The sequence below is a fragment of the Trichechus manatus genome, unplaced genomic scaffold (assembly GCF_000243295.1).
Source record: "Trichechus manatus latirostris isolate Lorelei unplaced genomic scaffold, TriManLat1.0 scaffold00179, whole genome shotgun sequence".
Lineage (NCBI taxonomy): Eukaryota > Metazoa > Chordata > Mammalia > Sirenia > Trichechidae > Trichechus > Trichechus manatus.
Window position 1 is genome coordinate 2,081,131 of NW_004444115.1, and position 18,658 is coordinate 2,099,788.

Below are 18,658 nucleotides of genomic sequence, written 5' to 3' on the forward strand. Positions count from 1 at the left end.
TAGGTTTCTGAGGAAGCGCCATATCATTTTCCAAAATGGTTGTATCATTTTGCATTCCCACCAGCAGTGCATAAGAGTTCCCATTTCCCCGCAGCCCCTCCAACATTTGTTATTTCCAGTGTTTTTGATTCGTGCCAGCAATGCCGGGGTGAGATGGTTTCTCATTGTGGTTTTAATTTGCATTTCAGAATATCTATATTTCAACTGTGCAATAGCCACATGTGGCTAGTGGCCACCATATTGGCACTCTGTAGATATGTAATGATGATATCTCATTATTGTTTAGTCCTTTATTTTAAATTTTAATAAACTTTAATTATGATAGTAGCTTTTTTTTTGTACTTTAGATGAAGGTTTGCAAGAAAATTAGTTTTTCCTTAAACAATACACATATTGTTTTGTTTCATTGGTTGTCAGCCCTATGACGTGTCAACATTCTACCCTTCTTGACCTTGGATTCCTCATTACCAGCTTCTCCTGTCACCTCCTGCCTTCTTGTCCTTTCCCCTGGGCTGGTGTACCCATTCAGTCTCGTTTTGTTTTATGGGATGATTATAGCTTTTTGCTAAAGGATAGTAGTAAATCTTTTTCTGGTTTCCATTTACTTAAAATTTCTCACTTGCCAGCATAGAATTTCAAAATATCCCCTTTTCTGTATATTTTTATCTTCTGCAAATTCTCATTTCCCCTAGAACTTTACGTAATGATTTTTGTTGAAAAACAGAACAAACCCTCCACCTAAAACTGTAGCAACATTCCTGTCAGTGAAGGAATCTTTTCATGATGTGGATACAGCTAGTTTTAAGAGTACAAATGAGAGCTTGCTTTTTTTTTTTGTAAGTGATATCTTTGCCAACCATGCTAGAGCCAGATGTGAACTTGGTTTCCACTAAGGGTGATTTTTCTCTATTAGCTACAATATTTGGGTGGTATGTGAATGCCGTTCCTTTTAACAGGTTGAATTCTTTGGAAAAAGTTTCATGTTCTTCTTCTCTTCCTCCCTTCTCCTCCCCTCCTCCCCCAGAATTGGTTTAATCTTTGTGGTTAATGACTCTGAAGATGTCGATGGGATGCGAGATGCTGGAGTGGCTGTTCTTCGAGCGTATAATTATGTTGCCCAAGACTTGGACAATTATCATGCGTTCCAAACTCTGATAAATGTATGTCTTCCTTTAAAATGGCAAATGAATTTTTGAGTCTAATTTACTCTAAAAAACAATCTGTGGTAAGAGCAGTCTATATTTCTGTGAAGAGAAAAGTAAGGTAAGTTATTTCACACAAACTGTGTGTGTTTTATATTTCAGGGGCAGCTTTACCGTATTGACCCACTAACATTAATAATAGATTTCTGTGATTTCAGCTAAGATGAGATTTCTTCGGAGCCCTACTAGGGCTTCTTAGTAACTTAGTCTGCTTTTTGGTGGTTTGAAATTACTAGTTAATGCAATTTGGTAAACGTGAGATTTTCTATATCTGTTTAAGAAAATGTGTTGAGATTGTCTTACGATTTTTAAATTAGGGTTCAGTTTGATATCAAGTCAGAAAATTCTTGAGTCTGGTTTCTCCATTTTAACTGGAAACTCTGAAATGCTCTGATTTCTGTGTGTATCTAAAGTATTGTTGAAATTCAAAGGACTCTCCTTGGTTTCTTGTTTGTTTTCCATTTTGAATATAAATAACTTCATAAGTAACAGTTCTTTTGTTTATAGATCAGTGGTAACTATTGAAAAAACTGTCTTTAACACAGTTGATTTTTACTACTTTTATTTTACCCCTTAACATGATGTTGCTGTTCTGTTTTTTATGCATATTTATTGTTTAGAGATTCAGTCAAGGGCATTTTTTGTTAATTAAAATGTACATCTGTTTATTCATCTTAGCATTTATTGAAAGCCCACCGTGTGCCAGGCCTGGTACTAGCTGCAGGGAATACAAAGAATAGTAGGACTTCACTCCTGTCCTTAAAGTCTCACAGGTGGTACATACCAACAGGTGATTTAATCAGTGTGGAGACAAACTGACAACGGAAAGCCCAGGTGGCTGTAGCAGCATGAGGACCTCAATCAACTTGGGGATGGTCACAGATGTTTTTCTAGAGTGGGAAGTTGTTCAGTTGAGTCTGGGTGAAAAAACAGGAGTCAGGTGGTGACGCTAAGTTGTTAGCATGACTTGAGCAGAGTACTGAGAGAATGGAAATGTAGGAGCCTGGTTATTGAGGGCATTGTATACCAGGCAGCAGGGCTTAGAGTCCATCCTTGAAGCAGCTTCAAGCAAAACCATATTTTTCTCAAAGTAATGCATTTTTACATTTTCAACTTCATGTGACTGTCAACTGATTGGGCCATTTTAAGAATGTTTAGTTTCTAGCCTAAGAAGGCATCTTAAGGGGATATATGGAAAGGGGGAATTATTAACTTGTCCTACTTGACTTTTTAAGAAAAACAGCTGTGTTCTCCTCTACACTCAGAAATATTTTGTATGGAAAATTTTGAAATTTGGATTTAAAAGTACAGTTGGTTACCTGGTTTTCCTTCTTCAGATATATAACAAGGTGAGGACTGCAGAAAAGGTGAAAATTGAACATGTGGTCAGCGTCCTGGAGAAGAAGTATCCATATGTAGATTTGAATAGCATTTTGGGGATCGATTCTGCTTATGATCAGAATCGGAAGGTAAAACACTCTTCGGTGCTTCTCATTTGACTGCAGTGCTGTTCTTTGCTTCCCCCTCCCCCATCCTTTTTTTTTTGATTATTGCTGTTGTTAATGTTGATAACTGGTAAAGTATTTTAGGTACTTAGCATTATAAATTTTAAAACCAGATTATTCTTCAGGGCTTGAAAATGTAGTTTATATTTTAGTTTTGTGAAGATGTCGTTGATTATTAGACGGCATAGTCACTGTTAAATTGAAAACAGATTTCTTTTTTACAATATAATGTAGTACTTATATGACGTATGCCATAGATAATATCTATCAGAATGTGGATCCAGCATATAATGCACAGCTTAATGTGTATCATTTTACGTTACTTGTCTTTTTAGGCTAAGGATGGGAATGTGTGAAGAAATGTGATAAACAGAATGGCAAAGTATGGTAATGGAGAAATACGTTAGAATTTTTTAAAGATAATACTGTTTCTTGTGAGAAGTTAACTAGAGTAAAGGACCCTTATCTATTGCAGGTGGCAGCAGTAGTTGGCCAGTTCACTGAAAGTCCATGGTAAAGCAAGGAGTCAGAATTTGCTTCTGAAAACATTTTGTTTTAAATAAAACATTTAAAAATGTATTTATTTGCCAAGTTTTTTTGTTTTTGTTTTTTAATGCAGGACAGGACTTTGGTTGCTTTGTTTGGAGTTCTGAGCTGTATTGTTATTCACAAGCCACACTCAAAATGAACTGTTTATAATTTGCTTCATCTAAATATAGAATCCTTCTAGATTTTAATGATTTCCCTCCAAAGTCTTTTACAGTTGTCTTACCCACCCCTAATTCAACAACAGTTGCTTTTAGCCTTTCGCATTTTTTGTTTGCCTAATAATTCAACTTTGTTTTCTTGGGAAGAATAACCTTTCATTTTTGCACTCATATTTTATTATTTTACATAAAGTTAACTTGTGTGGTTTTTAATAACCAGAGCAGCTGGTTTGGGAACAGACACAACTGATCCTTGCTAAGCACGTTGTTGAACTGAGGGGAGCTAGTGTGCATGCTCTAATAGTGAGTATTGTTAATCTGGTTAATTTGTTAAATAGAGATTGGTAAAGACGTGCTGCTGTAAGTTGTCCAGGTTTTAGAGGGTCTGCACAAAATTTCTGAAATCCTTTGGAATAAGGAATCAAGGAAATAGAAACTACATTAAAGATTTAATTTTAAACACGCATAATAGTACTGGGTAGCTTCTCTGTGCCAGCCTGGATATTAGAAAGTTGAAGCAGATGTGGTAACTACTCTTCAGGAGTTCACGCAGCCTAGTTGAGGGAGACAGACAAGTGAGGGCAGTAAGCTTTTGATCGTAAGGCTATGGTGTTTGCACCTTCTCTGGTGAGGCGCAGAGGAGTGGGCCAGCTCTGCCAATTTGGAGACAAGGTGATTGTTGAAAGTAAGGGTGACACCTGCCTACCGTGAGAATTAAAGTTTTTAAAAGAGACAAATGTGAAATTCTAAAAATAAAAAATTTAAGGTTTGTTATATGTAGTAAGTACAAAACTAATTAAAATGCTTTTGAAAAGATAAGTTCACACCAGGAGCTAGTAGATCTGAGAGGATGACAAGACAGCTTGCTGCTTTCTTCGTCTTCCCTGTCTTTGAGTCTGTGCTTTAGTGTTAAATCTGCTTATTTTAAGGTATATCAAGTCAAGTTCTGGAGTTGAAGCTGGTTATAAGATCTTCTCAGTTCAGTGTGAGAATGGTTCCATCATTGCAGCTTTCTGTTCAGTCACTTCTGTTTTTTTAAATAAATAATATTGATGTGGGTGCCCAGTGATTTTTCAGATTGACACAAACAGCAAGAGAAGTATTCTGTAGAAAAAGAATAAGTGAAATTGGAACAAAAGGGAAGCCACTTTGGGAATACCAGCGATTTGAGGGAAATAATGCAATTTTCTCATATCTCATGTTTGGAAAATGGTTAGCTCTAGCTTTATCTCATCCCATTAAAGGAAAAAGTGCAAGTAGTCCTTCAAATGTGGAGGATTGCTGTGTCATAAGTATTTGCTTGAAAAATACTGACTAGACAGGACAGATTGTTGTGTTTTATGTGTTGAGGTCTTTGTTAAAGAATTTAATAGGAGTATGGCAGACCTAGCTCCCCAGTGGCTTCCTAGACTTTGACATTTTCCTTGTCTGTACTGTTTAGAGGGTCTTCTCTATATAAACAGTTCATGTTATTTGTATTTAGGCCATCTGATTCCTAGCTACTTGAGTAGAAGTATTCTCAAGGCAAGGATGTTGAAAGGGTTGCCAGAAGTCCTAAGAATCTAAGGAGTAAAAAGATTTTTAAGACTGCAGGAGCTTTGCCCCCACACAGAGAAGCTCAAAAGAAAGGATTTTTTTTAATGGTTTAGTGGGAAGAGTGAATGCTTTTAGCAAATGTCATTGCACTTATAAGTGTCTGTGCCTTTTGTTACAAAGCTGAAGCTTCAATATGTCCTATGTCTAATATTTGAAAAAAGTAATTATTTCTAAAACTAGGCAATGCAATTAAAATAAAAATTTTAAACTGAAGAAAACTAATTTTGATAGGTGTATTTTCCAAATCTACATAGGAAAAATTCTATCTTATGCATATTATTAATCTCAATTGTTATTCTTATTAATCTCAATTATTATTTTTGAGTGGCTCATTCATAAGATTTTGCCTATAACTAATGTTTGTTAATTATTTAACATTTTTAGGAATCAGTTGATAGAAAATTCTCACATGTAATTTTTTTTGTGTTTATTGTTGTAGTTTAAGTGAAAGTTTACATTTCAAGTTAGTCTCTTATACAAAATTTATACATACATTGTTATGTGACCCTAACTGCTCTCCCTATACTGTGACAGCACACTCCTCCTTTCTACCCCTGATTTCCTATGTCCATTCAACCAGCTTCTAACTCCATCTGCCTTCTCATCTCACCTCCAGACAGAAGCTACCTGTTTAGTCTCATGTATCTACTTGAGCTAAGAAGCACACTCTTCACAAGTATCATTTTATGTCCCATAGTCCAGTCCAGTCTTTGTCTGAAGAGTTGGCCTCGGAAATTGTTTTAGTTCTGGGTTAATAGAGAACCCGGGGGCCATGCTTTCCGGGGTTCCTCCAGTCTCAATCAGACCATTAAGTGTGGTCTTTTTACTGAAATTCGAGTTCTGCACCCCACTTTTCTCCTACTCCATCACAGACTCTCTGTTGTGTTCCCTGTCAGGGCGGTCATTGATGGTAGCTGGGTGCCATCTAGTTCTTCTGGTCTCAGGCTGATGAAGTCTCTGGTTTATGTGGCCCCTTCTGTCTCTTAGGCTAGTACTTTCCTTGTGTCTTTGGTGTTCTTCATTCTCCTTTACTCCAGGTGGTTGGGACAAATTGATGCATCTTAGATGGCTGCTTGCAGGCTTTTAAGACCCCAGATGCCGCTCACCAAAGTAGGATGCAGAATATTTTCTTAATATGCTTTGTTATGCCAGTTGACCTAGATGTCCCCTGGAAGGGTGGTCCCCAGACTGCCACCCCTGGTCCTCTGTCCCTCAAAGTGTTTGATTGTATTCAGGAAACTTCTTAGCTTTGGTTTAGTCCAGTTGTGTTGACTTCCCCTGTAGTGTGTGCTGTCCTTCCCTTCACCTAAGATAATTCTTATCTACTGTCTAGTTACTCAGTAACCCTCACCCTCCCTCCCCACCCTCGTAACCATCAAAGAATGTTTTCTTCTGCTTAAATCTTTTCTTGAGTTCTTATACTAGTGGTCTTATACAATATTTGTCCTTCTGTGACTCACTAAATTCACTCAGCGTAATGTCCTCCAGATTCTTCCATGTTATAGGATGTTTCACAGCTTCGTTGTTCTTTATCACTGCGTAGTATTCCATTGTGTGAATGTACCATAATGTGTTTATCCATTCGTCTGTTGATGGGCACCAAGGTTGTTTCCATCTTTTTGCTGTTGTCTCACATGTAATTTTTAAGTTTGGCTCTTAATTTAAATGTGTACATTTGAATTTCTGTTATTTGGACTTTTCAAACTATTTGACAATTGGTAAAAAGGAGAGTGTATATTCAAGCATCTCCCTGCCACTCCTGACTTTCACTCAGTTTCCCTTTCCAGAGGAAACCAGTGCTAATGTTTATTGTTGCTTAGAATTATGAGTGTGATTTTTTTTTTTTCAATTGGTGGCTGGGGGGTGATTTTCAAAGCTCGCGTTACATTAAAATTGAGTTTTTATGAACTTCTGTGAAATAGTTGCAACCTCAAAAAACTGAATTAATATGGTAAGGATTTTGAGAGTATAAATTAAAGATTATTATGAAACAATGATACAGAGAAATCAGTAGAATTAAGCAAAAAGACCTTTTGACTGTGCCACGTTGTAGTCCATCAGATAATCTGAAGCATCATTTATTACTGTGGCGAGATCTGATAGAAACTAGAGTCTGTTACTGATGACTGCTGTTTGTTACTGAAGTGAAGTACTTTTCTATTTAGAAAAGGTAACAGATAACAACTCTATATTCTGCTGTTTTGAGAAAATATCAGTACAGGGTGGATGAGATAATTTCTTAAGCAACCCTCTTTCCATCTGGGCTAGTAACATATTTTTTTACTCTGAAAAGTTAGTCTGGGAGCTGTGGTTGAAATCTGAGGAAACAGTCCCAGCTGACAGTTGAGAAAAGCATCCATTTCAGAAAAGTTTTTCATTTTGTTGCCCTGGCATTTCATGACTAGGAACTTTTTTGTCCTAGAAAAGGAAAAAGATTGGGTTTAGTGCATTGTAGAACACATTTTTAGGCCACTGCTTTCCCATAAACTTTGTTTTCTTTTCTACAGGTGTTACTGTATGGGCCCTTATGTGTTTAGAATTAGGTGTAACTAATCTTAGGCTTTCTGCCTAGGAGCACTAATAATTTATGGTAGTCTACAACCTGTAGGGTCTATAAGAGTTGATTGACGGCAGCGGGTTTGGTTTTGGTATAGCTGTTCTAAGGAGCCCTGGTGATGCAGTGGTTAAGTGCTCGGCTGCTAACTGAAGGGCCAGTGGTTTGAACCCACCAGCTGCTCTGGGGAAGAAAGATGTGGCCGTCTGCTTCCATAAAGATTACAGCCTTGGAAACCCTATGGGGCAGTTCTGCTCTGTCCTATAAGGTCGTTATGAGTTAGAATCGACTCGACAGCACACAACAGCAACACAGCTGTTCTGCCCATTATGGTAGTCCCAGTCACAGATTTAAAATTTAAGTTAATTAAAATTAAATAAGATTCCAAATTCAGTTTCTTAGCCCTACTAGCCAAATTTCAGGTGCTTAATGGTCACGTGATCAGTGACTACTAGATTGGACAGCACAGTTAGAATATTTCCATATTGCATAAAGTTCTTTGAGGCTATGCTGACTATAGTGTATGTAATTCAGTTTGGTAGTCTGGGCTGCTTAAAATAATACATACACAATCACTTTCTAATTTGCAAAGATTAGTGATATTAAAAAAATCTCAAAATTACCCAGTAGAATATTGTCTATGATGTCACTGTTTATTTTTAGAAATTGCTGTAGATATTTTTTGATGACCATATTTCTACTGTTTTTTTTCTTTTCCTTATTAGAAGAGACATGGAAGAAAAACATATTTTGTTCCATTTACCTGAAGAAGGTTAAAAATGAGCTGTTTGTGGTCCCTCGTATTTCAGGAAGCAAGAGCCTACTATGAGCAGACTGGGGTTGGTCCACTGCCTGTGGTTTTGTTCAATGGGATGCCCTTTGAAAAGGAGCAGCTGGATCCTGATGAGTTGGAAACCATCACAATGCACAAAATCTTGGAGACTACAACCTTCTTCCAAAGAGCAGTGTACTTGGTGAGTGGCATTTCAAGAATGATTTGCCTAACTGAATGTGGTCATTTTTGTAGTCTCTGTAGTAGATATACAATTCCTTAAACAGCACTGTTTTCCATACACCACTAGTGATTCGTTTGCAGACTCCTAGCAAGTCTGGCTATAATGAAAATATTTGTGAATCTTCCTGTATGTTGTATTTGAAATAGCTAATTTTATTGGATTCAGGATTAAATATTTATTTTTAAAATTCCAAAGAATTTAGCAGTTCTAACAGACACTTGTTCTATTTACAAGGAATTTTGACGGAGGAAAGTCTCATATATTATTATATGCACATGTCTATTATTGAGGTATAATTCAAATACCACAAAAACTCAACCTTTTAAAGTATATAATTCACTGGTTTTGGTTTTGGGGTCAGGATAATACTGGTGTCATAGAATGAGTTGGGAAGTGTTTCCTTCTGTATTTTGAGTTTGTAAAGGATTGTTATTAATCTTCTTTAAATGTTTGCTAGCATTTGCTAGTGAAGCCATCTCTGCCTGGGCTTTTCTTTGTGGGAAGTTTTAATATTACTAATTCAGTCTCTTTATTTAGTATAGGTGTGTTCAGATTTTCTATTTCTTCTTGAGTCAGTTTTGGTCGTTTGTGTCTTTCTAGGAATTTGTTTTATCTAGGCTGTCTAATTTGTTGGTATACGATTGTATATAGTATTTAAAATCCCTTTATTTCTTTAAGATGAGTAGTAATGTCCCTTTTTTCAGTCTTGTGTTTTTCTATTTCAGAATTTTTATTTGGTTCTTGTTCATAATTTCTGTCTCTTTATTGATACTGTTTGGTTAAACATAGTTCTAATACTTTAGTTTCTTAGACATGGTTTTATTTAGTTTTCGAACATATTTAAATAGGTGATTTAAAGTCCTTGTCTAGTGAGTCCAGTGTTTGGGTTTTCTTAGGGGCAGTTTGTGTTGACTGCTGCTTTTCCTGTGTATGGGCCATAATTTCTTGTTTCTTTACGTGTCTTGTAATTTTTTTGTTGAAAACTGGATGTTTCAAATAATATAATGTGGCAACTCTAGAAATCAGTCCCCCCTATCCCATCCTCATGAGGATTTGTTGTTGTTGCTGTTTGTTTAGTGACTTTCCTGAATTACTTCTGTAAAGTTTGCATTCTTTTGTCACGTGTGGTCTCTGGTGTCTGCGCTCAGTTAGCTTAGTGTTCAGCTAATGATTGGACAGAGATTTTCTTAAAGACATGTAACTACACTTAGGTTTTCTAGCCTGTGCTGAGAGGCTGTGTGTCTAATTTGAGCAAGCACTCGGCACTCAGCTAGACAATTTACAATCCACAACTCTGCCTTAGCCTTTACTCCCTGCTTGTGCAGAGCCTCAGGGTCAGTCAGAGGTCAGAGTTTAGGGCTTTGTCAGGTCTTTCTGGGGCTTATACACAGCACTGGTATTGTGTTCATGGCCTTCTAGATACCAAGGAATATGGCAGAGAATTTCAAAGCCCCTTACGGACATCTCATTCTTCCCCAGCTTTTCCTTGTTAACTCTTTTGGTCAGCTTGCAGTTGGCCTCAACTGTTATGCCACCTCTGGCATGCTGATGTTAAAGTTTTGCCCCTGGTTGTTTTCAACAAATGCCCCAAGGGAAAAGGCTGTTACTTCTCTGAGAATACAGTAAGTATGTCCCTGGGTTAAGAACAGTCTGCTGACTTCCTGACAGCTAGTACTTAAGAATGGACTGCCATAAAGTCTATTGTATTAAAAATTTGAGTTAAATACAATAGTTCAATAAATGCATACACCACTTTGTGCCGCTCATGAAGTGTTTCTTAAGTATTTTATGTGCATAGAAAGGTAAAACATATACTATATGCTAAGACAAACATTTGACTAAACCAAAGACCAAACCCATTGCTGTTGAGTTGATTCTGACTCAGTCACTGACAATAAGAACCATATGTACCTGCTCTTACCTACAAATTTGACTTAAAGATAGACTTAGGAACGGATCACGTTGGTAACCTAAGGACTACCTGTAGTATTTTGAGGGAGTTCCAAACCTGTTCTGCCCTGCCCCCGACCCCCACTCCCAGGCTCCTGGGCTGCTGTTTTTCACCTGTATTGTGGGACTTCTGTGTAGCTGGGGATAGTTGGATAAGAATAGGGCAAATTAGAATGCCACAAAGCTCACTTTTCTTACAGAGGTTCAGCCTTTTTCTTAATAAAAGCGGCTCAGATTTTTGCAAACCTTTGGTTAATTTCCTCAGTTCTGGAAAAGTTGATTTTGACAATTTTTGCTAGTATTCTCTCTCATTGCTGTTATGGAAGAGGGGCTTTTCAGAGTTGTTTGTTTTGCCATTTGTACTGATGTCATTCTAAAATATTTCAAATATCAAATAAAATTGATATAAAATTAACCCTAAGCAAAAATATTTTTTAAGAAGCTGTTTATTGCGCTGAGTGTTAATACATTCATACAACAAAATGTCATTGGCCGAATACCTTTGCATATCTTCACATCAGTGAGCATAGGTGCTAATGATTGTGTTAAGGAATTTGTTCTTCATGTAGCTACCAGAATGAGAACATGAGGGCAAAGTTTTTATCTGAATGACTTTGACTTAGCTTCAGTTAAGAATAATGTAGGAATAATGTAGGAGAAACAGTAATTATTTTATTTCTTTGCGATATAAATGAACAGATAAAGACAATCCAAACATTTAGGCTTTCCTGTCTCCTTTTTAAAACATTTCTTATGCAACATTATGAAATGTGAAAATTCAGAAGAATTTTTTTCCCTCTTTTAAAAATACTATTACATTGATTGTTTATAAGAGTGACCATTTTCAAATATTAATGCCTCTGTGAATGCTACTATTCCTCTGCTTTCCCTTGTATCACCAGTGAGAAAACTTGGTTTGGGCTAGATAAGAAAAGTTTTATTTTAAATATTATGACAGAAATAATAGTGCTCATACATATGTTTAGCAGATACTAAATTTAGGAAAATACTTAAGTGTATAAAGTAAAAAGTGCAAGTTCTTCCCTTCATCTCAATCCCTAGAGAAGTATATCTGTGTATCTACATGTATATTCAAACATATATATGTATATTTAGCTTACTTTTGTAGTTGAAGATATTGTAGACAGTTTTGCATGTCTGAACATAAGATTTTATCTTAATATTTTTAAACAGCTGCTTAGTATTTTGTTTTTAAGAATGAACCGTCATTTATTTATCTAATACCCTAATGTTGAGTATTCTTTTATATTTTCACTGTTACAAACAGTGCTGCAGTGAATTTCTAATATATATATTACACATTATTTCTTTGGGAGAAATTCCAAGAATTGGAATTGGGTCGAAGGATAATACATTTTAAATTTTAAACTAAATTCACTGTTAGAAAATAAGATATCCACATCACATGCTATAAAATTCAAAATGTGCAAAGAGATACAAATCAAGAGAAACTCTCACCTATTCACTTCTGTCTCGCTGCCACTCCTGTTTTCCTTCTGGAGACAACCTGTGTGTGTGTGTGTGTGTGTGTGTGCTTGTATGTAGAATAGCAGGAATAAAGGCATGTACATTTTCAGTTTTGATATATGTTGCCAAACTGCCCTCCATGAGCTAGATAGGCTTCTAATTGGAATCAATTCAGATTTATAATTGTGATCAAAGTTGTCTCCATGGGCTTAGTAAGTCTTTGGAGTTTTGTGGTTAGTGCACATGCTCATTATAGGTTATAGCTTGAGAATTTGCCTACTGAGTTATCTCTGTTGGGATAAGTAGCCCCCAAACAATGCCTAATTGGAATTTTTTAGACATGAATGTGTATATTTGTGTCACATCTATTTTTTTTCCTTAAAATTCACTTTAAAGTATGCCTTTATGTAAAACATTTTAAGTATGAAAAATTTGCAAGTTACTGCAGCTAGTAATACTTGGCTCTGAGACCACCTTCAAAAATATTTCTTAGAAGAAAAAATAATAAATGATAAATGATTACTCCTCCTCCCCAATGAAATTGTGACTCTGGAGATGTAGGATTACTTGGAAGCCTGAGATTGAAAAAAGTTTGGGATGATTTTTAATACAAAGTATATTAACTATCTAAGGGGAGGCCTTGGGTGCTCTCCCTTAGAGAGAAGCTAAGCATAAGCAGATCCCAGGGTAGGTATTTGCTTATGTTAGCTTGTAACTTACTTGTTGAGGTATAAGGGGACAGAACGGTGTGTGGATAGACTATGTAAACATGGTTTGCGTTTCAGATTTACTTCTTAGTAGCTTGTAACCTAGAGTAAGTTGTTTAGCATTTCTGTACCTCAGTTTCCTCATCTTTGAAATGGTGGTAAGCAATACTTGCCTCATATTATTGGAAGAATTAGAGATACTGTATGTATGTTTGGCAATGACCAAACGAAAAAAACACCTCTGCCTTCGAGTCTATTCCAACTCATAGCGACCCTATAGGACAGAGTAGAACTGCCCCTTAAGGTTTCCAAGGCTGTAATCTTTACAGAAGCAGACTGCCACATCTTTCTCCCCCTGAGCGGGTGATGAGTTTGAACCACTGACCTTTCTGTTAGCAGTCGAGCACTTAACCACTGCGCCAGCAGGGCTGCTTTTGGCAATGACAGGGACTTACACAACATGGTGACTTCTGTTCTTAGCTATTATCAATATATAGACAGTAGTATAAAGCTAATACTTTTTAGTTCCTAATGGATTTTTATTAATATATGAGTTTAACACCCCTCCCCGTCTGTTTTTTCTTTCCTGTAGGGCGAACTGTCCCATAATCAAGATGTGGTTGAATATATCATGAATCAGCCAAATGTTGTTCCACGAATCAATTCTCGGATTTTGACAGCTGAGCGAGAGTACCTGGATTTAACAGCAACTAGTAAGGAGCACTTCAGGAACATCTTTGGACTTTTAAAAAATATCCTTTTCTTTGTGCTTTGGAATGTTTGCATTTGTTGGATTGTAATGTTTAGAATATATCCCAAGATTGTGACAAAATTTTATATTTAAACGTGTTGTATTCTGAATTCATAATATGTGCTTTTAAATTCATAAGAGAAATTCTTCCCGGGTTAAACCATGAAAATGGATTTTTTTAAGGGGGCACGGTGGGGGGGGGGGTGCTTTGAAAAATATTCAGTGCCATGTAAATGCCAAACTAAGCAGATGTTGGGCAAAATAAGAATGGACCTGTATTGTTGACTGCCTTACGAGCCATACAGCAGTTAAGCGACTGATTTTTCTTCATCCTCATCCAGAATCAGTTGCACTGATGTCAGCAAATAATGTCAGCTGATTTTACTCTGAGAACCTAATAACGCCTTTTCGAAAATAACTGCTTTACTGAGATATAATCCACATACTGTAAAACTCAACTTTTTAAAGTGTACAGTTCAGTGGTGGTTAGTATATTCACAATTGTGTAACCATCATCACTATCTAATTTTGGAATATTATTGTCACCCCAAAGAAACCACGTACCCATTAGCAGTCACTTCATTCCTCCCTTCCCCTAGCTCCTGAAAACCGCTGAATATACTTTGTTTCTGTGGATTTGCCTGTCCTGGACATTTCATATAAAAAGGCTTTTGTGACTGGCTTCTTTCACTTAGCATAATGTTTTCAAGGTTCATCCGTGTCATAGCATGGATCAGTATTTCATTTCTTCTTCTTTCCAAAGAGTCTTACAGTGTGGTCACATCAGGTTGTCAGCTGACTATTCCACATTTTGTTTATCCTTTCATTAGGTCATCAGTTGGTGGACATTTGGGTTGTTTCCATAAGAATACCTTTGAAGAGCTAGATATGTTAAGCCCGTGTACATTTTGTTTCTTACGCCTTTCACTGAGAATCTGAAGGCCACTTAAGTAAACACCTGGAAATGTGGTAGAGACATCATCATTTGACCATAAAGCCTCACTGTATTATGTGTAATGCTGAAGTCACAACCCAAGTGTATTTGTTGTTGTTGTGTATGATGAAAGTATAGATCCATTCTTTGTTGTTACTGTATGGCAACTATCTCTAATATACTTGAAACTTAAATTTCTTTTCATTTAAGTAGAGGACAGTGCAGTGTAGGCTTATAATTTGAGAAACCAGTCAGAAAATCAGCTAAGTTGTTTCCTCAGCCAGGTTTTAGTTTCTTATCAGAAGTTTTAGTAGAGCAGGGCACGCAGCATTATTACTTTTTGTCCTAAGTTTTTGTTGTTACTATCATTTTTAATCAAACTGTGAAACCTGTAAAGGGTTGTCTCTGGAATACTCACGGATAGGGAGTTGGTTTTGATTTCCTTTTCCACTGAGTGTTGTAGTAATCAGCTATGAAACAATGTTAGTCCATGGTGCCAAAGATGCGATCTTTCTCAGAGTGGAGATAATCAGTAAGAGGAGCCAGCATTCTCCTCGTCTAGTAGTGGTTTGAACACCATCACCTGGGCCTCTATGGCCTTGCCTGTCCTGGCCAGGCTACTCATTTTTAAGGCCATGGTGCCCTCTACCCTCCCCCACATGATGTTGTGGGCTGTGACTGTCTTACTTACCATTGCTTTCCTTTTCCTTGAGCACTGGCTGAGAAGATAGGAGATACCCAGTTCATTGTTGAAAGGGTAGATGGATAACTGGGTGGACTGAAGACTAGATAAATGGATGAGCAAGCAGGATGTATCTGGACAACAGTGATAAGAAGTAGCATTCATATTGGGGGTCTAGTATCACATATGGTTAGAGAGATTGCTGGAGCCAGAGAGTTCATGATACCAGGCTTGAGACCATTTTTGTCAGTAGGAGAAAATTGTTGGGTATGGTTTACAGCAAGGAATGACTTGATGAACCTGGGGTTTTAGCAAGAGTAGAGGGCAAATGATGAATAAGAGCATTGCCCTTTAGCACTGAACAGACGATACAGATCGAAAATGATGAAAATGCCTTTTGTTTCTGTTAAGATAAAAACAAATTATTTTGTTAGACATGAAAATTAGCGTGCTCTTATATTTTCTCTCTCATTCAGTCCCTTCCCCAATAGGTTAGGAAGGGGCTTCTTTGTCTTAAAATATGATTTCTTAGATAGGGGCAATGTTATGAGCTTGTTCAGTAAACATGAAACAATGTATTTTACTCATATGCATCTTATAAATCTTATAGTATGGTAACATTAGATTGAATTGAGGTATATTAGTTATAAATCTTTTGATTTTTTTCTTTTTCAGATAACTTCTTTGTGGATGATTATGCTAGATTTACTGTCTTGGATTCTCAAGGCAGGACTGCCGCTGTAGCCAATAGTATGAACTATCTGACGAAGAAAGGTAATCCATTTTAGCCATACCTTGGATTCAACATAAGTTTTTAGTAATTGAGACAATAATTTTATCTTTAGTGTCTGTTGGGAAAGAGATTCCATAATTTTTTTATTATTATTTCTGTAATGCTTCAAGTCTAGAAAGTAGCAGTTTAAAATTTAAATCTTTGTATGTATTTAAAAATTCCAGTGTTCTTTCTATGAATATAATATTACATATTTAAGTCAAAAGGAAAAATCTTTCATGGTTCAAAATGGAAAGACATTTATGATGCTAAAATGGGTTAATGGTTTAAAAAGTGATTTGACTTGCCTCTTCAGTTACAACATAAGGTAAAAGGATTGTTTCATAAGATAAACTTAGTCCTAGAAAGCTTTGCATATTTTTTTAAACTGATTTTTATGAAGTGTTATTTATTTAGGCTAAGGTTGTATAAAATGATTTCCTTTTAATTGGGAACAGATTATTTTCAAATCTAGTCACATTACCCTTTCAAAGAACTGTCATTTAAGGTAGCTATTTTTATCCTACTGTTATTATTCTCCCAGAGAGAATTTCTGGTTGCCCAAACATATCTAAGTATAGGCATTCGCCCCATATGGTTCCTCAGAGAAATCACTATGCTGATATGGGAGTTTCTGCTTATTTTTTTAATTCACTCCAAGTATGAATTAGGAGTAGAATGAATGCATAGGTCATGTTAGGCAGTATTTAGAGCTTTGACTCTTGTAGTAGGCATGAATTACAGCAATGATATTTTCTTCTTTTCTGCTCTTTTTCCTTTACCTTTGTCCAGGAATGTCCTCCAAGGAAATCTATGGTAACTTAAAATTTCAGAATGTTCTATTCGTTTTCTTAGTTATCTCACGTGGTTTCAGGAACCATTGTAATTCAGAATTTACTGACATTTTAATGTGATGTTTCTGGAACCTGTGGGTTCCAATGGCTATATCAATGCTGATAAATTTTTGTGAAGAATTATATTTCACCAAATTATAGATTAATATGATTAAAGATTATAATAAATTACTTACAAGTTCATTTTTTTCCGCATTTTACATGCTAACGGATACCCAAAGTGTAATAGAATTAATCAGTGCATGTTCCTAGTTTGTAATTAAGCTTCATGGAAGTCTGCCCTACTTTCGTTCTTATATAGAAGTTTCACTGCTTTTGCTTTGTATCTTTACTAAACTTGTCATTTTCTTACGTTTTGCATGGTTTCAGAAATCATTTGGCTTAATAAGAGTATTGAAACATAGAATGTGCTTTTTCTCTCCAACTCAATATGTTTTTATTTTTCTACAGATGATTCTTTTATTAGGCCAGTAACTTTTTGGATTGTTGGGGATTTTGACAGGCCTTCTGGAAGACAATTACTGTATGATGCTATTAAACATCAGGCAAGTGTGTGCAACTTCATTTGTATTTCTGTTTGAGGCCATAGTTGTACTCATGGGGCATTTGTGTCCTTGTATAATTGCTGTGGTGGGGAGATGACCGTCCTATGTCCTTAATGCTTGAGGGAAAAGATCAGTTTTTCTTCAGAAGTCTGCCAGCTAGTAAGAAAAGTGAGAAAAGACTGCAGTATTCTGGCTTTATTAAGGGACTAGATTTTTTTAAAGATAAAAACAATGACATCTCATCATAGACAAGTTTTTATTGCATGACTGTTTATATTCTTGCTACAGAGAGGCTGCAAAGATGTGTTATGTATTGTGTGGGGGAGACAGGGTCCTTAGATAGAGGCCTAATGTGGGGGAAATTTCAGGAAGGCACATGAGTGTGCTTTCGGATAGAAATAGATCTAGGTATATAGAGGAATATACATCGAGAGGCTATGAGAGATAATGCGCCACATAAATAGCAGGACTGGAGTGAATGGCAGCGGAGAACAGTTAAAAGTCTAATTCTTTTTAGAGAGTCATTTTCCTGAGCTATTTCAGATTGGATATTCATCCAAACCTCACAGCCCACCTTGTGTCCACTTTACACACTGTGCCCTGGGAAGCCTTACTGAAATAAGGAAATTATCCAGGTGATTTCAGTTATCTAATGCACCGAGTGCCTTTACTGCCCAAGTCACAGTTAAATCAGCTGTAGTTTTAGTGGAGGAAGATAGGTATATGTATAGGATACTGTAATGCAAATTGATACATGTTGTAGAGAGGGAGACCTCAATTTTTAAAATAAATATTTTACTTGAAGTAAAGTGTTTGGTACAAAAGAAGTGCACAAATCATAGGGTATACCGTGTTGCAAAGTGAACACACCTATGTGACCATCACCCAGGTCAAGAAATTGAGAACTGTTAGATTCCCGAAAACCTTACCTGGTTGTGCTCACAATCAGTGCCCCCTCCTTCTTCTCACTTCATTGAATAGTTTTGCCTGTATTTGAACTTTATTTAGACAAAATCCTACAGTACATATTCTTTTGTGTTTAGTTTCTTAGCATTTTATGAGATTCATCCATGGTGTTGCAAATAATAGTAGGTTGTTCTTTTTTATTGCTTTTTCAAATCGTGTAGTGTTCTTTTATATGGCCATTCCACATAGTTCTGTTTCCTTGTGACTTTAATTGATTTGATAGACAATTGGGGGGTTCCTAGTTTAGAACTGTTATGAAGAATGCTTCCATGAATATTCTTGTACATGTTTTTTGATGCATGTAAGTATAAATATATGTTGTTTATGTTCTTGATACTTCTTTGGTTTTATGGATCCCAAATACCTTCTGCCACATGGATTCTTGCCTTTTCACCTAGGGAGAGATAAATGTTTACTAGGAGTTTGGAA

At 36.4% G+C, this 18,658-nt stretch overlaps 1 protein-coding gene across 4 annotated transcripts in view; it reads left to right on the forward strand.

The window, feature by feature from the left end:
* The window catches only part of UGGT1 (UDP-glucose glycoprotein glucosyltransferase 1), a 129,918-nt gene that overhangs the window by 66,057 nt on the left and 45,203 nt on the right, over window positions 1–18,658 (forward strand). For 3 of the 4 annotated variants that reach the window (XM_023741372.1, XM_023741371.1, XM_023741369.1), the window contains exons 16-21: window positions 1,025–1,160; window positions 2,540–2,671; window positions 8,374–8,538; window positions 13,318–13,438; window positions 15,768–15,866; window positions 17,169–17,263. In XM_023741372.1, coding sequence (XP_023597140.1) covers window positions 1,025–1,160; window positions 2,540–2,671; window positions 8,374–8,538; window positions 13,318–13,438; window positions 15,768–15,866; window positions 17,169–17,263 — 748 coding nt within the window. Of the gene's footprint in view, window positions 1–1,024; window positions 1,161–2,539; window positions 2,672–8,373; window positions 8,539–13,317; window positions 13,478–15,767; window positions 15,867–16,656; window positions 16,681–17,168; window positions 17,264–18,658 lie in introns of all 4 variants that reach the window. The other variant, XM_023741370.1, reaches the window with a different exon arrangement.